Below are 25,692 nucleotides of genomic sequence, written 5' to 3'. Positions count from 1 at the left end.
TTTTTGTTGCATCACAAGAGTTGGGTGTACATTGGAATCCAAAGATCTTCTATCGACCCCTTTGGAATACTTCTCTCTGAGTCAACAAGCTTTCCTTATAACTGACCATCACCAGTTACCATCTACAAGGAGTTGGTATGTTCTTCCCATGTTTGTGTGGGTTTCCTCCGAGTCTCTGGTTTCCTCCCACACTCAAAGACCTACTGATGGGGAATTTAGATTGCGAGTACCGACGGGGACAGCAATATGAAGGGCAGCGGAATAGGGTGGCGCTAAATAATTAAGTATGATAAAAAAAATTAAACAGTCGGTCCCTAGAAGTTATATATTGAATTCCACAGAAGAACACTTCAACAATCAACATGCACATTAAATTGCGGTTTACACAGTAGCACGAAACGCGTAGACCCGTTATGGTATCAATTCTCCCTGTATTTCAACTACACAAATATTTTCTTGTACCTGGTAAGCTGATGTCACCGCTTTTTTTTCCCTTTTCTCATATCAGGGGAGAGTCAGCAGGTTCAGCAGACTTTAATCTTGTGTGTACCGGGGCCTTTACACCAGACACTAAACCTCCTGTCCACACGCATTAGAGGAACTCCGATACGTGCCGATTAAGAGTGCATGCCAACTATTCCAATGCCTGAGTGGAAATGGCAATGCAGCTATGGGCATAGTACATAGATCACAACACACCAACTTTTTCAATAGGCAGACTGCCTCTGACACCCATGGCAAAAACCTGACTTCGCAGTGGAAATATCTGGCTGACTACAAATTGATGCAGCAGTGACTAGTGACCACTCAGGTAAACAGGTGTCCACGTAATACATAAAAACAGCACAAGTCCACCAAAATAGGAGAGAAGTGCAGAGTGGCCTTCTGTTCCATCTCAGACTAGTATCCTGATGGGGGGATCCCTCTTTAAGATACTCCTATACCCCAATAGCACATATGTACAGGTCTTCTTGAGACACCTTCTTTAAAATCAGTCCAAAATAAGTAATGTATACACAGTTTTCACAAATTTTAATATAGTTTATTTCAAAATATAACATATTGAAATGTGAACCTGGCCTTTCTTTCAATAATTAGGTGGACACTGCCATCAACTCCATACAGCGAGACACAGGAAGAAACAAGTTATTGTCAATTATATTGTATTTTGCCAAGGAAAACGTTCCAACATCGCCAGAAATCTTGCCGTTACAATCATAATAATAAATCTATACATAAGGGAAAACAAATCACTTACCAGGCTGGCTGTCAGAGACGGGGCAGACTGCCCTAGAGCCTGGCTCCGCATCCGCACCAAATTAGAGGTTTCCGTAGATGCCTGCCAAGACTGTTGCGCAGCGCCAGCAGGTAGCAGGTAACGTCCTAGAAAATAGAAACTACGCTCATTTAGGGAGCCTGAACTTTTCATTTCTATGGTTTCAGGTTATTATGACTTTATAATGCCAGGTATGAAATGCAAATACATCAGATCAAAGAGGAAAACGAAGAGGCACTGAAGCTTTGAATGACAGCTGCCTGCGGACGAGAGTGCCATCTGAACCTCTAGAGATAGAGCTATAAATGGTACTACCTGCATAGCGGGACATGGGGACATCTACATCAGAGCAATTAGAGCTACTATTTTGGATACATCTTTCTCCACGTCTACTTCTATTCATAACATGGCAGAGATGGAGGTTTAGGTTCTATACGATATAAAAATACAGTCAATTGGTACAGACATTTTATTCATTACCTCTAACCCTTCCACTATCAGAATGCTTCTTTCTCAATTGTTATCAGTGTCCTGCTGCTCGGACTACAGTGGTCAGCTCTACTTTTCCTCTGTTTTTATTTTATTTTATTTTTTTTACATAATTGGCCCCATAGTCCCCTAGTGATTCACATGCATATTATGATACGCATAGTTAAGTGATCACGTCCAAACTGTATTGTTTAGTTTTGGGAGTGCTCGTTATGGTGTATTCACACACTATGGATTTTTGCAAAATAATGGAAAGAAGCTTGAATTTGTAAATATTGCTGAAAAAATAACCAAAAAAACATCGCTTGATTGAAAGAGAGAAACATCCTAGTAAGACCGGGGTAACACTTGCGAGTGTGATGCGAGAAACTCGCGCGAGTCTTTCACATCAATACCCGGCACTCCGGTCCCGAGTGCCGGCGGCAGTGCCTGGTATTGGTGCACGAGTTTCTCACATCACACTCACAAGTGTGACCCCGGCTTTAGTTGAACTATCAAACTGAACATAATCCAGATGAATTTTCAACCACTGGTTGTACAAAACCTATTTCTGTTCACAAACAGTTATCCGATATTTCGGAATAGGTTCGTATCCGAAGATAGGTTCTTGATGGTTGGAGATTTGACTACTCCACTGATCCTTTTTTTTTTTGGAAGTGCATTTGAACAGCAAGGTTGATTGCTGTTGAGGGGAACTAGAAAAAAAAATAAAAATCTATAAATCTTCAGCAGAGCGAGTGTGAGCGAGCTGAGTGTGGCCTGAGCGTAAGTGTGGACGGCGGTAGGTGTGACTTGTGATTCAGTGAAGAGGTATTTGGAAAGCCTTTAACAAATACCTGTGTGAATTGGTGTGAGTTGCTGAATTGGGGGTAGCTATATTCATAAGGGTTAACTTAGGGTGGGGGCTCATAGTTAAGGGTTTATAAGGGGCAGCTGTTTGGGGCGCAAGTCCTTTTTGGAAGTGCATTTGAACAGCAAGGTTGATTGCTGTTGAGGGGAACTAGAAAAAAAAAATCTATAAATCTTCTGCAGAGCGAGTGTGAGCGAGCTGAGTGTGGCCTGAGCGTAAGTGTGGACGGCGGTAAGCGTGACTTGTGATTCAGTGACTTTGGAGTCAGGGAGTTTCCAAGGGAGGAATTACTGAATTGCTGTCTGATTTTTATTAATAATTTGTATTTATTTTTATTTTTTTTATTGAACTGTTCTGTCTGGTGCAATCCCCATTAGGAAATGTGCTCCACGATTGTTAATGCCATCCAGTGCACATCTTGCCACATGTATGCAGTCCTTGAGCAGCCGATCGAGGGTGCATACTGCTGTGCGAGATGTGAGCACGTTGTGCATTTGGAAACCCAGATTCTGACTCTAAATGTGCAGCTGGCAACACTGAGATCCATAGACAATATGGAGAGGAGTCTTCTGCTCACGGAGCAGACGCTCAATGGGACAGATGAGGGGGGGGATGGTGGGATGGAGCTGCAGGACAATGAAGTAGCAAGCTGGGTGACAGTTAGGAAGCGGGGTAGAGGGAAGAGTGCCAGGGAGGCTAGTCCTGATCTGGAACACCCCAATAAGTTTGCTAAGTTGGCAGATGAGGGGGGTGCCAGTACAGGGGTAGCACTGCTGCAGCAAGGCATGTCCTCTGAAAGCCGGAGGAGTGACTGCTCCAGTAAGGAGGGAAATAGGAGAGCAGGGCAGGCCAGACAGGTGCTGGTAGTGGGGGACTCAATTATTAGGGGAACAGATAGGGCAATCTGTCACAAAGACAGGGATCGTCGAACGGTGTGCTGCCTACCTGGCGCTCGAGTCCGACACATCGCTGATCGGGTGGACAGATTATTGGGAGGGGCTGGTGAGGACCCAGCGGTCATGGTGCACATTGGCACTAATTACAATGTTAGAGGTAGGTGGAAGGTCCTTAAAGATGATTTCAGGGAATTAGGCTGCAAGCTGAAAGCAAGGACCTCCAACGTGGTATTTTCCGAAATACTGCTGGTACCACGTGCCATGCCAGAGAGGCAACGGGAGATTAGGGAGGTTAATAAGTGGCTCAAGAATTGGTGTAGGAAAGAGGGGTTTGGGTTCCTGCAGAACTGGGCCGACTTCTCAGTTGGCTACAGGCTCTACGCTAGGGACGGGCTGCACCTCAATGGGGAGGGTGCAGCTGTGCTGGGGGAGAGAATGGCTAGAAGGTTGGAGGAGTGTTTAAACTAGGAATTGGGGGGGAGGGTATTCATTTTATAGGAGGGGAAGATAGTGCAGACAGAAACCTGGGCACAAATAAGGAAGTTGGGGGTGGCGGTGGCATGGGGGGTGGGGTCAGAACAGTTAATAATTTAAGAAATAGAAGTACAGAGAGGAACATAAAGTGCATGTATACTAATGCCAGAAGCATCGCCAACAAAATGGACGAATTAGAACTAATGTTGTTGGAGCATAATTATGACATGGTGGGGATATCTGAAACGTGGCTGGATTAGAGCCATGACTGGGTTGTTAACTTGCAGGGCTATAGCCTGTTCAGAAATGACCGTACAGATAAGCGAGGGGGAGGGGTGTGTCTATATGTAAAATCATCCTTAAAACCCATCCTGCGCGATAATATAGGTGAATTTAATGAAAATGTAGAATCCCTGTGGGTGGAGATAAGGGGAGGGGGAAAAATAATAAATTACTGATAGGGGTTTGTTATAAATCTCCAAAAATAATGGAAGCAATGGAGAATATCCTCGTAAAGCAAATAGATGAAGCTGCGACTCAAGGAGAAGTCATTATTATGGGGGACTTCAACTACCCTGAAATAGATTGGGGAACAGAAACCTGCAGTTCCAGCAAAGGTAATCGGTTTTTGACAATTATGAGAGACAATTACCTTTCACAACTGGTTCAGAACCCAACAAGAAAGGGGGCACTGCTAGACCTAATATTAACCAACAGGCCAGACCGCATATCAAATATAAGGGTTGGGGGTGACTTGGGAAATAGCGATCACAAAATAATAAGTTTTCATGTATCCTTTAAAAAGATGTGTAGTAGAGGGGTTACAAGGACACTAAACTTCAGGAGGGCAAATTTCCAACGGATGAGAGAGGATCTTGGTGCAATTAACTGGGACGATATCCTGAGACACAAAAATACACAAAGAAAATGGGAGACGTTTATTAGCATCCTGGATAGGACCTGTGCACAGTATATACCGTATGGGAATAAACATACTAGAAATAGGAGGAAACCAATATGGCTAAATAGAGCTGTAAGGGGCGCAATAAGTGACAAAAAGAAAGCATTTAGAGAATTAAAGGAAGTAGGTAGTGAGGAGGCATTAAATAAATACAGAAAATTAAATAAATTCTGTAAAAAGCAAATCAAGGCAGCAAAGATTGAGACAGAGAGACTCATTGCCAGAGAGAGTAAAAATAATCCTAAAATATTCTTTAACTACATAAATAGTAAGAAACTAAAAAATGATAGTGTTGGCCCCCTTAAAAATAGTCTGGGTGAGATGGTGGATGAGGATGAGGAAAAAGCCAATATGCTAAATGACTTTTTTTCATCAGTATTTACACAAGAAAATCCCATGGCAGACAAAATGTCTAGTGATAAAAATTCCCAATTAAATGTCACCTGCTTAACCCAGCAGGAAGTGCGGCGGCGTCTAAAAATCACTAAAATTGACAAATCTCCGGGCCCGGATGGGATACACCCTCGAGTACTGCAGGAATTAAGTACAGTCATTGATAGACCATTATTTTTAATCTTTAAAGACTCCATAATAACAGGGTCTGTGCCGCAGGACTGGCGTATAGCAAATGTGGTGCCAATATTCAAAAAGGGAACAAAAACTGAACTCGGAAATTATAGGCCAGTAAGCTTAACCTCTACTGTGGGTAAAATCCTGGAGGGCATTCTAAGGGACGCTATACTGGAGTATCTGAAGAGGAATAACCTCATGACCCAGTATCAGCACGGGTTTACAAGGGACCGTTCATGTCAGACTAATTTGATCAGTTTCTATGAAGAGGTAAGTTCCGGATTGGACCAAGGGAACCCAGTGGATGTAGTGTATATGGACTTTTCAAAAGCTTTTGATACGGTGCCACACAAAAGGTTGATACATAAAATGAGAATAATGGGGATAGGGGAAAATATGTGCAAGTGGGTTGAGAGCTGACTCAGGGATAGGAAACAAAGGGTGGTTATTAATGGAGCACACTCGGACTGGGTAGCGGTTAGCAGTGGGGTACCACAGGGGTCAGTATTGGGCCCTCTTCTTTTTAACATATTTATTAATGACCTTGTAGGGGGCATTCAGAGTAGAATTTCAATATTTGCAGATGACACTAAACTCTGCAGGGTAATCAATACAGAGGAGGACAATTTTATATTACAGGATGATTTATGTAAACTAGAAGCTTGGGCTGATAAATGGCAAATGAGCTTTAATGGGGATAAATGTAAGGTCATGCACTTGGGTAGAAGTAATAAGATGTATAATTATGTGCTTAATTCTAAAACTCTGGGCAAAACCGTCAATGAAAAAGACCTGGGTGTATGGGTGGATGACAAACTTAAATTCAGTGGCCAGAGTCAGGCAGCTGCTACAAAGGCAAATAAAATAATGGGATGCATTAAAAGAGGCATAGATGCTCATGAGGAGAATATAATTTTACCTCTATACAAGTCACTAGTTCGACCACACTTAGAATACTGTGCACAGTTCTGGTCTCCGGTGTTTAAGAAAGACATAGCTGAACTGGAGCGGGTGCAGAGAAGAGCGACCAAGGTTATTAGAGGACTGGGGGGTCTGCAATACCAAGATAGGTTATTACACTTGGGGCTATTTAGTTTGGAAAAACGAAGACTAAGGGGTGATCTTATTTTAATGTATAAATATATGAGGGGACAGTACAAAGGCCTTTCTGATGATCTTTTTAATCATAGACCTGAAACAGGGACAAGGGGGCATCCTCTGCGGTTGGAGGAAAAAAGGTTTAAGCATAACAGACGCAGATTCTTTACTGTAAGAGCAGTGAGACTATGGAACTCTCTGCCGTATGATGTTGTAATGAGTGATTCATTACTTAAATTTAAGAGGGGACTGGATACCTTTCTGGAAAAGTATAATGTTACAGGGTATATACACTAGATTCCTTGATAGGGCGTTGATCCAGGGAACTAGTCTGATTGCCGTATGTGGAGTCGGGAAGGAATTTTTTTCCCCAATGTGGAGCTTACTCTTTGCCACATGGGTTTTTTTTGCCTTCCTCTGGATCAACATGTTAGGGCATGTTAGGTTAGGCTATGGGTTGAACAAGATGGACATATAGTCTTCCTTCAACCTTAATAACTATGTAACTATGTAACTATGTAACTATGATCCCAAAAATAAGGCTCTGAAGAGCACCAACTGAATGAAGGTCAAACATTTTCACCTTGGCTCCATTCATGCTCAAAGAGACCGCTGGATATAAGAGATCTGTATGTAGCCATCTCCAGCAGTCTCATAAAGAATGAATGGAGCGCAGCTGCATATGCTTGATCTGGGCTCCGGTCAGACGGGGCGCTTCATATCAATGGAGGTCACAGCAGTCAGATCCCAATTGATCAGAAAGTAACTTTTCTGTTTAAATAAATTTAAAAAAAACTCTACACTGTTCCAATACAAAAAAGTAAAGAGAAATAATATAGTACAGAATGTCTTGAAGAGACAGGTAAAAAAAAGTGTCCATTTGTTCTAATGTCTTAAAAAAGGCCCATATCTTTGGAGCCATACAGCAGATGTTTAAGTCCTCCATAGACTTTAAAAAGCCATCTGTCAATGAAGGTTTGCCCGGAAGCCATCTTGTCCAACTCTTCCATACGCAGGAGCACTCTTGTCTTCTCTATGAAAGAGCTGCTGCCGGATATGCTAGATCCTTATATTCCCTGACAGACTGTTGACCAAACCTATTGAATTTGTCGGGTTTGACCAATTAAGGACTTTATTTAGTGTGCCAAAAATGCTAATTTTTAAGGTCTTTAAGGATTGCCTCTTACCAGTCAGTGCACCTCCTAGACTTCCTCTTCTCAGCAGTCGTCCATCGTCATTCAGTGATTTTTTGTACTTTCCAGACTTTCCTTGCCGAAATGAAATCTCCGGTGTGCTACATTTGCGTAACTGCATTGGTGGTGGGGACAATATGTTGTCAAGCTGTAGATAGAATAAAAGAGTAAAAGGTCCATTAACAACATTGTTCCATTTCTGTTAAATATGGCCTCTAACTATGGCATACACACAGAAATGTATATATTATTTAAATGTATATATCTTTATTTCCTTATGGCATATACCGATTATCTTTTCATACGTTAAAAGAAATTCCACAGCTCTATCTCAAATAGTCTTAAACATTGAGGCTACATTCACACATACAGTTTTTGCTCGTACAAGAGTGAACACAAGAAAGAAGGAATGTCTCCAACAATCAACCGCATGTACATTTACCACAAATGTATCCCGACTTGTGTTACAGAACAGTTCATTAATAAAAATTTATAAAATCAATCAATCAGCTGCATTCAGAACTCACAGCCATAAAGCAAAACACACAACCAACATGGAAACATTAAATAATCGCCAATTTCACAAGTCGAGTTTTAGGCTCACACGCAGCCATATTATGGCTCCTTACAAGATCAGAGTAGTGAACTGACTGTGGGAACAGACTACATTGAGTTTCCGTGTAGTCTGTTACTATGGCAAATCAAATAAAACAAATACAAAATAAGATTTTCGTATTTTTGTATAAAGATGACAAATCACTTCCCTAACCATGCCCCCCCTCCCCCCCCAAAAAAATGTTAATCTCAAAAGATAAAAGGAGCTGATAAATACCTTGATTTATGACTGAAAACTTTATAGAACTCTTTGAATAGTTGCTAAATGTTTTCAAAAATTGTTGAGACTTATGGTTTTTTTCTTGCCAGTTTAAAGCAACTCCATCAAAATGTGCAGGACTGGGGACGAGAAGAGTGGAGCCATGCCAGTCTGTCGAATACATGGAAAGTGGCCTAAATTCTTGCGCCAGAAATTTTACTCCTGGCCCTGACTAGAGTAACATTTCTTGTGAGGAATAAACCATTGATTGTTGGGGTTTTGTGTAAAATTATGGCCAATTTGCCTTTTTCTCTGTTATTTTTGAGTTGTTACAATACACAAAAAGGAAATAAACCAGTGTATAACAAAACATGTGAACTTGCAATAACTTTCTGGGAGAAATACTACATTTTTAGGAACAATTTCAAGGGTGCCAAAACTTTCGGTCATGACTGTATAGACAAATGCCTTCTGTGTGCTGTCCGCTATTTTCATGGACTCATACTTTATGGGTTACTGTGATCATGCACTCAAATCAAAAATGTACGTCTCTTTTTTTGCTTTTTTGCATTTTTTTCAATTTTTGTTCATGTTTTGATAGCTTTGTAACGGTTTGAACATTTATAAATTACATTTTACACTTATCTTTTTTGTTTTAAAACATACCATGTGCACAATTATAAATGTTATCGTTTCTCCTTATGGAGAGTGACATAACATCTCTGGCTTGTCAAGGTAAGGAGGCCATGCAATGCTCCTCTGGGAAATATAATATGCAAATTGCCTCTTCTCAGAAAAAGAGGACTTAAACTCTATAGTGCCACCTGTTGGAAGTAGCGATCCTACAAGTCACAATCAACCCTTTAACGAGTCGTGCAATATGACTTAGGATAAAAGTCAAATCAATATCTCAATTCACAGACACAGTGTTTCGGGCTGTTGGCCCTCGTCAGTGCGAAGCATGAGAACGGATTTGGCTAGGTGAGAGGCTTTACATAAGGAGAAACGATACCCCTTAGACCCCAGTCCAGAGCCTCTCACCTAGCCAAATCAGTTCTAATGCTTTGCACTGACGAGGGCCAGCAGCCCGAAATACCGTGTCTGCGAATTGAGATATTGATTTGACTTTTATCCTAAGTCATATTGCACGACTCGTTAAAGGGTTGATTGTGACTTGTAGGATGGCTACTTCCAACAGGTGGCGCTATAGAGTTTAAGTCTTCTTTTTCTCAGAAGCATTTTGACCACATCATTTTTATGCAGATTTTCCAAGTTGTATAAACGCGAATGTTTATTGGATGAAGCAGCTCAAGTGATGTGTATTTGTGTAATGAGGGAGGGTAAGGCCTAAGGATACAATCACCCTGTATTAAGGTGTGTAGAATTATTATGCAGCTTGATTTCCCTAGAAAAATATATAAAAAATGATTTACCGTAACCAAAAAGTCAAACATGGCTACAAGTGTTAGAGTGATGCAGCACTATTGGAATTGCTAAGACATTGGGGTGCGATCAGAGAACCATCAAAATTTGCCAAATATAGTCAACAGGGTCACAAAAAAAATGTTGCGAAAAAAAGGCAAACATTAACTTTGATATATATATATATATATATATATATATATATATATATATATATATATTTGAGAAGAATAGATGTGAATCAACCAGGACGCCATTATCCTCCAGTGCTGTCATATACCAGAACCGTATCCTCCCTGGTGGCCCAGAAGTACAAGGTGTACAGTGCTCAGAGACAAGGCCAAGGTGAGGGAGGCTGAAACCTAAACATCACTGAACAAGATGCAAAAAAGAAACGTCAAGACTGGGCCAAGAAATATTTGAAGACAGATTTTATGGACTGATTTGATGAGATTGATGGGCTCGTAGCTGAATCTGTAATGGGCACAGACCTCCACTTCAACTCAGATGCCAGAAGTTGGAGGTGGGGTACTTCTATGAGCCGGTATTATTAAAGATTACCTTTTTGGGTTTGGTGATGGACTCAAAATCAACTCTGAAACCCACTATCATGTTTTTTTTGTTAAAACTTTCTTCAAGCAGTGGTCCGGGAAAAAGTCTACGTCTTTCACGAAAACCATTATTTTTATACAGAACAATGCCCCATCGGAGCATTGAAACCACCACAGCTCGGCAGCCAGTAAGGGCCTAGAATAATGACATGGCCCCTTCCTCACCAGACCTAAACACTTTTGAGAACTTGTGGACCCTAAATAAAAGAAAAGAGGAAAACAGTCACCTGTCTGAATAGTGTATGGAGGCTGTGGTTGCTGCTGCGCAAAAAATTAATCGTTAAATTAGGAATTGGACAGACTCCATGGATGGAGCGTATGACGGTTATTGAAAAGAAGGGCGGCTATATTGATCCCTGATAATTTCTTTGAAAATTGTATTTTTGTACATTGAGTTGTTTGGTTATTATTCTGACTTTAAACAAATGAAAATAATGGAGATGAGAAAATTCACATTTTTAATAATAATTCTGCATACTAATAGTTGCCCTATACAGATATTCTAAGAAACAAATAACTTTTATTTTGCTTAAATATTCGGATTTCAGCTTATTAACCTTTTGTATTGACAGACAGCGCTGTAGTTCTTCAATAACAAAATTAAACATCAAAACTACAAATTGCCTAATAAGTGTGCACACGTGTAGATCAAACAGTCCTAAAAAGTGCTTTGACCGTTCTGTATATTGTTTTTTTTACATTTTAGATGCATTGGGAAAAAAAGGGTTTTTATTGGTTTAATAAAATAAATAAATACCTTTTTTTTTTTACAGTTTTATAATTGTGTATTTGACTCAAATTTCTGCACCAACTGTAAAAAGTATAAAAGAAAGTCGTGTTGTTTCATAAAAGGCAGTTTTACAGATTTTTAACAATTATTTTTATCCTGGGAGAAGTCACATTCGGAGCTTTCTTTTACAGGCATAATAAGTCTATTTATCATTAGGCTTTCAGAGCATTGCTCAAGCTGGGTTCAGAGGACACAAGGAAAGGAGGTGTGATAGAAGCTTACATACATCTGCCACAGCATGTAGGGAGTGTACGGAAAACGCCGGGATATTAAGAAGACATGTTGAGGTTCCTCAGTTAGGAGACTCCTGTTAACATGTATTTCCTAATAAAGAGCAAGCAGAGAACTATCTTGTGTCGCCTACATTCTCAGACAAAGTTTTTGTTTTTTAGCTACTGAGACCCTTCTCCCCAAACAAATTTTTCCCTCAAAATGACCATTTAGAAATGTGAAAAAAAAAACATCAGCAAGACAATTCAGCCAACAGATCTTATTTTTCCAAAATGAGGAAATTACCAAAAGTTTATGAGCAAGAGTATAGATAGGACACTTTAACGATATTATTAAAATGTTCCTGTTGGCCCACGCTATGTTTTTATCATTCGTTTTCACTGGGAAAACTTTAATGAACCTCTGACTGTATGTAGCATCTGGCACCTACATTGGAGGCCACAGTTCGGGATCTACAAATACCATACAATGGCACCCATCGCCAACATGCTATCATGGTAAAATATATATGTATGCCATGTAAATATAAATGTATACTTAACATACAGTAGACAGGCAGTGCAACAGCACAGAATACTATACTATTCCATTTTTGCTATCTTATGCTGTATTCGGACATCTGATGCCAGGCAGAGGCGAAAAGGGACTCCCTTTTGGTTACCATCTGGTAATACAGTCCTATTGACACGTCCAGCGTATACATCAGAACCTTTCACAATGTACAGAACAGACCAAAAGTTTGGACACACCTTCTCTTTTAAAGATTTTTATGTATTTTCATGACTATGAAAATTATACATTCACACTGAAGGCATCAAAACTATGAATTAACACATGTGGAATTATATAGTTAAAAAAGGATGAAAAAACTAAAATTATGTCTTATATTCTAGGTTCTTCAAAGTAGCCACCTTTTGCTTTGATGACTGCTTCGCACACTCTTCCAACAATCTTGAAGGAGTTCCCAGACATGCTTAGCACTTGTTGGCCCTTTTGCCTTCACTCTGCAGTCCAGCTCACCCTAAACCATCTTGATTGGGTTCAGGTCTGGTGACTGTGGAGGCCAGGTCATCTGGTGTAGCACCCCATCATTCTCCTTCTTGGTCAAATAGCCCTTATACAGCCTGGAGGTGTGTTTGGGGTTGTTGTCCTGTTGAAAAATAAATGATGGTCCAACTAAACGCAAACCGGATGGAATAGTATGCCCCTGCTAGATGCTGTGGTAGACATGCTGGTTCAGTATGCCTTCAATTTTGAATAAATCCCCTACAGTGTCACCAGCAAAGCACCCCCACACCACCTCCTCCGTGCTTCACTGTGGGAACCAGGCATGTAGAGTCCATCCGTTCACCTTTTCTGCATCGCACAAAGACACGGTGGTTGGAACCAAAGATTTCAAATTTGGACTCATCAGACCAAAAGCACAGATTTCCACTTGTCTAATGTCCATTCCTTGTGTTCTTTAGCCCAAACAAGTCTCTTCGGCTTGTTGCCTGTCCTTAGCATTGGTTTCCTAGCAGCTATTTTACCATGAAGGCCTGCTGCACAAAGTCTCCTCTTAACAGTTGTTGTAGAGATGTGTCTGCTGCTAGAACTCTGTGTGGCATTGACCTGGTCCCTAATCTGAGCTGCTGTTACCCTGCGATTTCTGAGGCTGCTGACTCGGATAAACTTATCTTCAGAAGCAGAGGTGACTCTTGGTCTTCGTTTCCTGAGGCGGTCCTCATGTGTGCCAGTTTCTTTGTAGCGCTTGATGGTTTTTGCCGCTGCACTTGAGGACACTTTCAAAGTTTTCCCAATTTTTCGGACTGACTGGTCTTCATTTCTTTAAGTAATGATGGCCAATCGTTTTTCTTTACTTTGCTGCTTTTTTCTTGCCATAATACAAATTCTAACAGTCTATTCAGTAGGACTATCAGCTGTGTATCCACCAGACTTCTGCACAACACAACTGATGGTCCCAACTCCATTTTATAAGGCAAGAAATCCCACTTATTAAACCTGACAGGGCACACCTGTGAAGTGAAAACCATTCCCGGTGACTACCTCTTGAAGCTCATCAAGAGAATGCCAAGAGTGTGCAAAGCAGTCATCAAAGCAAAAGGTGGCTTCTTTGAAGAACCTAGAACATAAGACATATTTTCAGTTGTTTCAAACTTTTTTGTTAAGTATATAATTCCACATGCGTTAATTCATAGTTTTGATGCCTTCAGTGTGAATGTACAATTTTCATAGTCATGAAAATACAGAAAAATCTTTAAATGAGAAGGTGTGTCCAAACTTTTGGTCTGTACTGTACTTGCTGAAGGAAGTGCAAAAATGTGATGTGAACACGACCTTAGCTGCAGGACCCTTTACAGTAAAGTCTTTCCTTTAGCATTCAGTAGTCATCAGATAAGGAACATGCAGCAAATGTTCCATTTCTCTACCGCGCCGCCAAGAAAGAAATTAAAAGGGGTTGCCCCCTTTCAAAGATTATTGCTCCAGGGGCTCAGTGTAGCAAAAAAAGAAAAACCCAAAGCAGGCTTTTACTCAACCTCCCTAGATCCCCTACTGCTCCTCGTCTTTGATGTTGCGGTGACATTACTTCAACAGTGCTGCAGCCAATTACTGAGCTCAGCGGCCCTGCCATTGTAAATGACAAACCAATGAGATCAGTGATCAGTTGCGAGGTTCACAGTGCAACAAGGAAGTAAAATATAAATGACCAAAGCAGCCGAGAGAGGCAGCACTGGACTTTGGGAGGGTAAGACAGGGGTCAAACACTTTAGTTATATGGCTCATATTTTCTGGTTTCTACAAGACTAGGAAGGTTTCCACCCCTCCTTGTGATCCGTGCACATAAAAGCCGTTCTATGCTGTGTGTCCACATTGGACATTACCTTTCTGAATCCTGCTCATACAGTTATTAAACATATGACCAGGTTTTTAAATACATCACATAGGGATTACATACATTAGTTAGGACTGCTCTAATACGAGTACACCTTGACGTTTGGTAGAGCGGTTTAATATACATTTTTTGCAAAAAAAAGTATTAACCAAATACCATGTGTTTTTCTATCTTTTTACTAGCACTTGCTGCTTACTGTTATTTATTTTTTTTGCAACAGAGTATTTTTTGTGTCCTTACAGGCCTGTTCACTGTGTGCACGGCTCATGTGTTTCCGTTTCACTTTAGTTATACATTACCAATTAAAATCAATGGATTCCTCATACAATGCTGTGCCCTCCATATTGAGAGTTGCATTTTGTAGCTGATGTTCATTGCATCTTATAGATGTAATTTAAAGTAGGAGATTTCTCAGGAAAGAGTATCTGAAAATGGACAACCCTTAGAATTCTTTACAAAGTCTTCCCTTCATAACAGTTAAAATGACCATAGCTCTCCTGGCCAAGAAAGTAAGGAGATTTTTGTGCCACCACTGTAATTTTTGGAAGGAACAAGACTGGGTAACAGTTTATTGCAGCCCAGCAGCAATAGGACCGACTGCAGAGGTGGATGCAAGGGCAACTGCACCGGGACCCAGAGATGGAAAGGGGCCCTTGCAGTCAGGGCCGTATTGCCCATAGCAGCAGGCCACGCAGAGGCTAAGGGGTTACTCAGTCAAGATAACAAGCAGGAGTGACCCAGTGTCGATCAGCATAGGGCTCCCCTTCACTCCTGCCCGAAATTATTCTTATACTTAGAGTCAGGGAGAGAGCGGTGCGCAGAGTGCTGCTGGCCAATGAAAGATTCACCCACCAGACTGTTGAGAGAGGGCCATCTGTCTTCCTGCATGGTGCGTTCCAATGGTGAATATTCATCTGTAATCAGGGGGCACAGCCGCCTAACAAACAGGGGACAACAGTGGCGGAAGAGTGGGTCTTCTGCTCCCTACAATGTTCCAATCCCAGCAGCATCTCTTCACAGAGAAGAGGTCGGGGAGGAGGGTTCACAGCAAAAGACAGCATGGCAGCAGCAGGGAGCTGATATCCGTCCTCTCTGCCATGTCCCCATCCCCCAAACTGGTTTCTGATCTAAGTGGTCGACCTCCTCCACTGCTCATATGAACACTTGATATCATAGATTAGCATGTGTGTGTGTATGTATGTATGTACTGTACATCTGTATGTATGTCTGTATGTGTGTGTACGGTATGGGTATGTATGGTATATGTGTGTGTACACATGTATATACGGAATATGTGTGTACATGTATATGAGTCTGTATGGAATGTGTGTAGGTATGTACTCTATATGTGTATATATTATTTATATAGCACCATTGATTCCATTGGTGCTGTACATGAGAAGGGGTTGCATACAAATTACAGATATCACTTACAGTAAGCAAACTAACAATGACAGACTGATACAGAGGGGTTAGGACCCTGCCCTTGCGGCCTTACATTCTACAGGATGATGGGGAAGGAGACAATAGGTTGAGGGTTGCAGGAGCTCCGGTGTTGGTGAGGCGGTAGTGGTCAGGAGGCAGCGGGGTCAGTGCAGGCTGTAGACTTTCCTGAAGAGGTGAGTTTTCAGGTTCGGTCTGAAGGATCTGAATGTGGTTGATAGTTGGACGTGATGGGGCAAAGAATTCCAGAGGATAGGGGATACTCGGGAGAAGTCTTGGAGGCGGTTGGATGAGGAGCGAATAAGTGTGGAGGAGAGAAGGAGGTCTTGGGAGGACCGGAGATTACGTGAGGGAAGTTATCGGGAGATTAGTTCAGAGATATATGGAGGAGACAGGTTATGGATGGCTTTGTAGGTCAGTATTTGTAATTTGAACTGGATACACTGAGGGAATAGGAGCCAGTGAAGAGATTTGCAGAGGGGGAAGTGGAGGAGTAGCAAGGAGAGAGATGAATTAGTCGGGCAGCAAAGTTAAGGATGGACTAGAGAGGTGCAAGGATGTTAGCAGGGAGGGCACAGAAAAGGATGTTGCAATAGTTGAGGCGGGAGATGATGAGGGCATGCACAAGCATTTTAGTAGCTTGAGGTAAGGACGGATTCTGGAGATATTTTTGAGCTGCCGGCGACAGGAGGTGGAAAGAGCTTGGATGTGCAGTTTGAAGGACAGGGCAGAGTCAAGGGTTACTCCGAGGCAGCAGACTTCCGGTACGGGGGAAAGTGTGATGTCATTAATTGCAATAGATAGGTCAGGTAAGGAAGATCTATGAGATGGAGGAAAGCTGAGGAGTTCAAATTTGTCCACATTGAGTTTGAGGAATCGAGAAGAGAAAAAAGGAGGATATGGCTGATAGACACTCCGGGATTCTGGACAGCAGGAAGGTGACATCTGGGCCAGAAAGGTAGATCTGGGTGTCATCAGCATAAAGGTGGTACTGGAATCCATGAGACTTTATGAGTTGCCCCAGGCCATGTGTATAAATTGAGAAGAGTAGTGGTCCTAGAACAGAGCCTTGGGGGACTCCGCCAGAGAGAGGGTGGGATGAGGAGGTAATGTGGGAGACGCTGAATGTGAGGTTGGAAAGGAATGAGGAGATCCAGGATAGGGTGAGGTCTTTGATGCCAAAGGAGGAGAGCATCTGTAGTAGGAGACAGTGGTCAACTCTGTCGAAAGCAGAGGACAGGTCTAGAAGGAGGAGTACAGAGTATTGTCTGTTAGCTTTGGCTCTAAGTAGGTCGTTAGTAATTTTGGTAAGGCTGTCTCAGTTGAGTGATGGGGTGGAAACCAGATTGTAGATTATCGAAGAGCAAGTTAGATGAGAGGTGGGAGGAAAGTTCAGCGTGGACGTGCTGCTCCAGGAGTTTGCAAGCGAATGGGAGCTGTGATATTGGGCGATAGCTGGACATATACATATAGCTGTTGGATCGAGAGTTGTCTTTTTAAGGATAGGCGTGATTGTGGCATGTTTGAAAGCAGAAGGGAAGGTGCCAGAAGTTAGCGATAGGTTAAAGAGGTGGGGTAGGGATGGGATAAGTGTGGTGGTGAGGTTGGGGAGGAGGTGGGATGGGGTCGAGCGCACAGGTGGTGAGGTGCAATTTGGAGAGGAGACAATTAAGCCCCCCTTTAGTGATGTTGGATAGGGAGGTTATGGGGTTTGGGCATTGGTCTGGTATACAAAGGGGTTGTGGTGGTTGAACAATGAAGACTTGCCTTGTTTGGAGGATCTTATTTCTAAAGTGTGTGGCAAAGTCCTCAGCACAGATGCGGGAGGTTGGAGGGGCAGTGGGGGCCGGATGAGGGAGTTAAAGGTTTTGAATAACTGTTTGGGGTTGTAGGATAGGGAACATACGAGAGTTGTGAAGAAGACCTGTTTAGCAGACGTGAGAGCAGATTTAAAAGCAAATGTTGCCTGTTTGAATGCAGTGAAGTCATCTTGCAAATGTGTTTTCTTCCAATGACGCTCTGCAACCCTGGACAGTTGCCGGAGCTTTTTAGTGGTGTTATTGTGCCAGGGTTGTCTATTGATACGTCGCACTCTGCCATGAAGGAGATATGTCTTTATGTCTATGAGTGCATAGGTCTGCATGTTTCTGGTGTCATTTGACAGCTCTTTGGTCTTCACCATAGTCGAGTTTGTAGTGTTTGAGGTTGTGGACAGAGTCTTTTATACTGATAAGTTCAAACAGGTGCCATTACTGCAGGTAATGAGTGGAGGACAGAGGAGCCTCTTAAAGAAGAAGTTACAGGTCTGTGAGAGCCAGAAATCTTGCATGTTTTTAGGTGACCAAATACATATTTTCCTCCATAATTTGTAAAATAAATCTTACCATTTTGACTCATAGATGTGGTCTATCATGTCAATTACAGGGCTCTCTCATCTTTTTAAGTGGGAGAACTTGCACAATTGGTGGCTGACTAAATACTTTTTTTCCCCACTGTATGTTGAGAACCATGAAACATAAAAATGATCAATCTAAATCAAAATTAATATCACATGGAGATCTGGATTAGGAATGATACTCAAAATCAAAGTAGAAAATTATATTACAGGCTGAGCTAACTTCAGATGAAATCCCTCAAGACAAAGAAATGATGCTCAGTAGAGTGTGTGGCCTCCACGTGCCTGTATGCCCTCCGTACTACGCCTGGGCATGCTCCAGATGAGGTGGTGGATGTTCTCCAGAGGGATCTTCTTCCAGACCTGGATTAAAGCATCAGTCAGCTCCTGGACAGTCTGTAGTGCAGAAAGCATTGGTGGATGGAAGGAGACATGATGTCCCAGATGTGCACGATTGGATTCAGGTCTGTGGAATGGGCAGGCCAGTCTACAGCATCAATGCCTTCATCATGCAGGAACTGCTGACACACTTCAGCAACACGAGGCCTAGCATTGTCATGCATTAGAAGGAACCTAGGGCTCCTGCATATTGTGTCACAATGAGTCTGAGGATCTCATCTCGGAACCTAATGGCAGTCAGAGTACCTCTGACAACACATGGAGGGATGTGCAGCCCTCCAAAGAAATGCCTACCTACACCATTACAGACCCACTGCAAAACCGGTCATGCTGGAGGATGTTACAGACAGCAGAATGTTCTCCACAGCATCTCCAGACAGGTCTGTCACATGTACTCAGTGTGAACGTGCTCTCATCCGTGAAGAGCACAGAGCGCCAATGTCGAAACTGCCAGTCTTGGTGTTCTCTGGCAAATGCCAATCGCCCCGGACAGTGTAGGGCTGTAAGCACAACACCCACTTTGGACATTGGGCCCTTATACCACCCTCATGGAGTCAATTTCAGACAGTTTGAGCAGACACATGGATGTTAGTGGTGTGCTGGAGGTCATTTTGCAGGGCTCTGGCACTGCTCCTCCTTGCAAAAAGAATGAGTTAGCGGCCCTGCTGCTGGGCTGGGCTGTTGCCCTCCTACAGCCCCCTTCGCATCTCCTGGTATTTTCTTCATGCTCTGGACATTGTGCTGACAGACCCAGCTACTCTACTTGCCACAGCTCACATTGATGTGCCATCCTGGATGAGCTGCACTACCAGAGCAACTTGTGAAGGTTGTAGACATGTAAGGGTATGTGCTCACACTGCGTCCTGGTGTGCGGATTTTTCCGCACGGATTTTGATAAATCCGCAGGGCAAAATCACTGCGTTTTTTCCTGCGGATTCTACTGCGGATTTTTAATATGGAGCAGGTGTTAAACCGCTGTGGATTCAGCACAAATAATTGACATGCTGCGGAAAATAAACTGCAGCGTTTCCGTGCGTTTTTTTTCCGCAGCATGTGCACAGCGGCTTTTGTTTCCCATAGGTTAACATGGTACTGTGCACCGCATGGAAAACTGCTGCGGATCCGCAGCTTCAAAAACGCTGTGGATCCGCAGTAAAAACTGCAAGGTGTGCACATACCCTTACTGTACTGTACCTCTAGGGGTGAGAGCAATGACAAAATGCAAACGTGACCAAAACAACAGCCAAAAAGGATAAGAACAGAAAAATGGTCTGTGGTCACCCTCTGCAGAACCACTCCTTTATAGGGGTTGTCTAGCTAATTGGCTTGCATTTCTATCTGTTGTCTGTTCCATTTGCACAAATGCAGGGGAAATTGATTTACAACCACTGTTGCATAACTGGACAGGTTGATTTCACAGAAGTCCGATGTGACTTGAAGTTACATTGTGTTAAGCGTTTCTTTTATTTTTTGAGAAGTGTATACATTATACACACACTATCTCCAGTTCACTGAAAAAAATATAAATATATATTGTTAGAGGTGTGGGGGGCCATAATAGAATTATTGCTATGGAGTCCTGTGATTTCTATGTACTACCCTGCTTGATGGTAATAATGAGGGCAATCTGGTCTGTTGCTCATAGCCAGAGGTTCTGGGGGTCCTACTGTCATATTGCCCTCATCATAAGCGGCATGCTGGGCAGGGAGGGGGGCCCAGACACATTTCTTGCACAGGGGCCCCAAGCTGTCAGTGTCCGCTCATGGCTGACTGTATATGTATGGATTTCTTAATAAATCAGCAACCATCAGATATGACCTATAAATGTCATGTACTTAATCACTACGATTTTTATTCAGTATTGTCTTCCAAGTAAAACAAAAAAAAAGATGAGCAGAATAAAATCAATAATGTATGAATGAAAATTGCCTTTCTCCGTGCGCTCAGACAAAAGGCGGCAGTTGTAGTACTTGTATCTGAAGCTTAAATCCACATGAAACCAGGGCAAACATCAAGGCCGAAACATCTTTTTTTTTAAACCTTTAGGGAATGGCATTTTTTTTGTTCAATGTTCCCCTCATATGTAAGCGTGTCAGGTATCTCTCTTGATTCTGTGATGTGACCTTAGAAGAAAAAAAAAACAAAGTCAAGAGAGAGAAACCGTTCTTTTGTACAAATGGAGAAAAAGATCAGTCAGTCTGACGGGTTTTCATGTGGAAGAAAATGGAGGGAAGTCTCTTCGTCTCACCATTAAATAAAAAGGTTTCAAGTGCTCGTCATGTGACTATTCTGGTATGAGGTCCGAGCGTAAATCACATGAAATCTGATCTAAACACTAAGAAGATGTATAAGAATTTTACTTTACATCAATATTGTATTATAATACAGTGAAGGAATCAATTATTTGACCCCTTGCTGATTTTGCCAGTTTGCCCACTGACAAAGACATGAACAGTCTATAATTTTAAGGGTAGGTTAATTTTAACATTGAGAGATCAAATATAAAAACTAAAATCCAGAAAATCACATTGTATAAGCTGTATTACCGTAACTTATTTTCATTTTGCTGTGAGAAATAAGTATTTGATCCTTCTAGCAAACAAGACTTAATACTTGGTGGGAAAACCCTTGTTGGCAAGCACAGCAGTCAGACTTTTTTTGTAGTGGATGGTGAGGTTTGCGCACGTCAGGGGGAATTTTGGTCCACTGCTCTTTACAGATCATCTCTAAATCATTAAGATTTTGAGGCTGTCATTTGGCAACTCAGAGCTTCAACTCCCTCCTTAATTTTTCAATAGGATTAAGTTCTGGAGACTGGCTAGGCCACCCTATGACCTTAATGTGCTTCTTTTTGAGCCACTCCTTTGTTACACCTTGACTGTATATCTTGGGTCGTTGTCTTGCTGGAAGACCCAGCCACGACCCATTTCATCACCCAAGTACAGTAAATTCAGAGCATGAACCGTCATAATAGAATAGATATACAGAAAAAATAAAAGAAAAAAATGGCTGTGTCCCCCTTAATTTTCCTAACAAACAAGCAGAGTGACAGCCGATAGCTGGGTGTCACGAATCACAGGGTGGATATTTTTATCATCCCTCCCGCTGACACCAATATGTCACAAACCAGGGTTGTTTGGTTGGCCCGATTCTTTTCTGAAGGGGATTTATCTATATCCCACTTCCCAGTTCTGGTTTGGAACTTGCAGCTCTCTGGCGTCCCCCTTACCCTCAGGTCAGTGCAGTGTACTGCACCAAGAATAAGCCAGAAAGGCTGCCTTACTATGTACTGGCTAATGGGCACACTGTAGCGAGGGCGATATAACTACTCCCACTCAGGGGGGAACAATAATTATCAACGCCATCAGTCGATGCCAGTTTCCCCAAAAGCATTTGGGCGCACGGCAGAGCTCGGAAAGAAAGGAGCACCGTTTTACTTTTTCAATGCAGAATTGGCTGGAATTGAGACCGGACGCCATGTCACATTTGGAGAGCCCATGATGTGACTAAACAGTGGAAATCCCCAATTCTATCCAACCCTAAATCCAACACACCCCTAACCCTAAATTAAATAAAAAATGGAAAAGTGTGATTTGTTTCATATAAAAAAGGACTTTATCCTAGCTGTCTTTATTTACAATACAACTATAGGATTACTAATGGATAGTTGTCTTACAGACACTTCTCCATTACTAAGATGTGGGCTTGATGTCACCAAAGAATACAAAGGTGACATCAACCCCACAAATATGAAACCTACTTGCCACCACTACAGAGCAAGTCGGAAGAGCTGGACAAAGTGCCAGAATTGGCACATCTAATAGATGCGCCTTTTCAGGGAAACTGCGGGCTATTTTTTAAGCTGGGTGAGCCAATATCCATAGCCCCTTACCAGCCTGAAAATATCATATCAGGCCCCAGCTGTCTGCTTTAGGATGGCTGGTTTTCAGAAATGAAGGGAACCCCACTACGTTTTTTTTAATTTATTTATTTTTAAAAAAATAATCGGCGTGGGGACCCCTCTATTCTTGATAACCAGCCTTGCTGAAGCAGACAGCGGAGGGTTGCAGCCCCCGGCTGTGTTTTGCCTGGCTGGTTATCAAATATACAGGGCAACCCACATGGTTGTTTTTTTCTTTCTTTTTTTAAAATTATTTATTTGCAGTGCGGGCGCTGGTTGATGAATACTCCCATCAGCAGCACCTGCTTTCGCTCTTATTAGCAGCAGCAGGCGTCAGATGAAGGTAGTAGTAGTCCCATCAGCCGACATCAGTGATCGGAGGTAAACTTTATACCTCCAATCACAGCAGTGGGCTCACGCTGTCATTTGACTGCATGGGAACTGCGGCTGTCTGACCGGCGGTGATAATTTTACTGCCAATCAGAAGCAGTGTTTGCCGCGTTGTCATGGACATGACAGCATGACAGACACTCAGTGTTTGGGGGGCCGAAACCAAACAGAAACACCAGACTTCTTGGTGAAGTCCGTGCTCGGTGTCCGTGACCGAAAAGTAGGCATTTGGTACGGACGCCGAACTTTACTGTTCGGGTTCACCCATCTCTACTCACCACATAACCGTTTGTAAGTAAGCAACACCAAAGAAAATGCCCAGTGAAGCGGCAAGCACTATTACAGAATATTATGCAATGAGACAGCCACACAACGTACAGCCAAGGAAGGGAAGACTTTTAAAGCTGCTCTTCACTGTGGCTTATAGATGTAGCCAGTATTCTAGGTATATTTTTTTCCTCTTACATACTGTATTTATGCCTTGAGCAGACAACCCCTTAAAGTTTAATGGTTACACGTTCTCTTCCAACTTTATATACCAACTAGCTGAAGAGCCCGACGTTGCCCAGTCATAGTAACTAACTGTGGTCAGCTATATGAAATTATGATTATCCTCCATCCCATAGTCCCCTGCCCATATACCCATCATACATAACCTCCATCCCATACTTCCATGCCCATATACCATCACACATTCTCCATCCCATAGTCCTGTGCCCATATATCCATCATACACATCCTCCATCCCATAGTCCCATGTCCATATTCCCATCATACATATCCTCCATCCCATAGTTCCATGCCCATATACCCATTATCACATCTTCACCATGGCACTCATTCTGAAATCATCGTCGCCATGGCAACCTATTATAACATCGTCACCATTGCAACCATCTATATATATAATTGTCTAAGGGTTTTTCCGTCTGTCTGTCTGTCTGTCCTGGAAATCCCGTGTCTCTGATTGGTCGAGGCCAGGCCAGGCACCGAAGAATGCATTGCGGTCTCACGAGATGATGACGTAGCGTGTCTCGTGAGACCGCTACATCATCATCTCGCGAGACTGCAGTGCATTCTTGGGACCGGAGCGTCGCGAGGAGCATCTTTAAACGCCTGGCCTGGATCCGCGGCCCGCCGGAAGGTGAGTATATAACTATTTTTTATTTTAACAGGGATACGGTGCCCACATTGCTATATACTACGTGGGCTGTGTTATATACTACGTGGGCTGTGTTAGATACTGCATGGGCTGTGTTAGATACTGCGTGCTATGTTATTAGTGCCCGAGGTGCCTAGGTCTGGTCAGGACCGCTCCACGGCTACCTCTAGTGTGGTGTGATAGGATTAGGGATTGCGGTCAGCAGAGTTCCCACGTCTCAGAGCTCGTCCTATGTTATTAGTAACTATCAGGTCACTTTGTGTGCTCTTAACCACCAGGTCTGGTGTGGTTCTGAATCACCAGTTCATAACAGTCCGGCCACGAATTGGCGCGGAATTTGAACCACACTTCGCTAATTGGTCGCTCCCGGCCTTCCGAATCCTGTGTATAAATTGCATTATTCTGAAACCTTCATAAATAAACTACGGTACATACATATTCTAGAATAGCCGATGCGTTAGAATCGGGCCACCATCTAGTATATATATATATATATACAAGCTTTGTTATACAAGCTTGAAAACCAGGGATTCAAGCTTCAGGAGGCTAATTTGCATATTCCAGGTGCCTTCTGGGAGAAGCGAAGTCTCCCTAAGCTAGAAGATCGTTGGGTACAGCCGGGACCAGCTGCTTCGAAAGCATCACCAAACCAGGGATTCAAGCTTCAGGAGGCTAATTTGCATATTCCAGGTGCCTTCTGGGAGAAGCGAAGTCTCCCTAAGCTAGAAGATCGTTGGGTACAGCCGGGACCAGCTGCTTCGAAAGCATCACCAAACCAGGGATTCAAGCTTCAGGAGGCTAATTTGCATATTCCAGGTGCCTTCTGGGAGAAGCGAAGTCTCCCTAAGCTAGAAGATCGTTGGGTACAGCCGGGACCAGCTGCTTCGAAAGCATCACCAAACCAGGGATTCAAGCTTCAGGAGGCTAATTTGCATATTCCAGGTGCCTTCTGGGAGAAGCGAAGTCTCCCTAAGCTAGAAGATCGTTGGGTACAGCCGGGACCAGCTGCTTCGAAAGCATCACCAAACCAGGGATTCAAGCTTCAGGAGGCTAATTTGCATATTCCAGGTGCCTTCTGGGAGAAGCGAAGTCTCCCTAAGCTAGAAGATCGTTGGGTACAGCCGGGACCAGCTGCTTCGAAAGCATCACCAAATTTTTGCCTGTAGGACATTATTGCAAGAGAGCTTGGCTGAGTAGATTACACAAGAAGGAAAACACACAAGTCAGCAGGATCTAGGAGCAACATGGCAGATGTGACAACCTACATGGTGAGCTGCAGCATGTGCTACATGTTCACAGATCGACCAGAAGAAGAATCCAATTTCACCTGTCAGAAGTGTAGACTAGTGGCCCTTTTAGAATAAAAGGTGCGGGGTCTGGAAGAAAGAATAGCAACTTTGAAACTCATCAAAGAGAATGAAGACTTTCTAGACA

At 42.7% G+C, this 25,692-nt stretch overlaps 1 protein-coding gene across 2 annotated transcripts in view; it reads right to left on the bottom strand.

The window, feature by feature from the left end:
• MAST4 (microtubule associated serine/threonine kinase family member 4) overlaps window positions 1–25,692 on the bottom strand; it is a 716,609-nt gene that overhangs the window by 483,667 nt on the left and 207,250 nt on the right. For both annotated transcript variants that reach the window (XM_069749605.1, XM_069749612.1), the window contains exons 2-3: window positions 7,802–7,955; window positions 1,259–1,383 (exon numbers count right to left, since the gene is read on the bottom strand). In XM_069749605.1, the coding sequence (XP_069605706.1) occupies window positions 1,259–1,383; window positions 7,802–7,955 (279 nt within the window). The remainder of the gene's footprint in view (window positions 1–1,258; window positions 1,384–7,801; window positions 7,956–25,692) is intronic.

This window comes from Ranitomeya imitator, chromosome 1 (assembly GCF_032444005.1).
Source record: "Ranitomeya imitator isolate aRanImi1 chromosome 1, aRanImi1.pri, whole genome shotgun sequence".
NCBI classification, from domain to species: Eukaryota; Metazoa; Chordata; class Amphibia; order Anura; family Dendrobatidae; genus Ranitomeya; species Ranitomeya imitator.
This window is presented reverse-complemented; position numbering and strand designations above follow the sequence as displayed.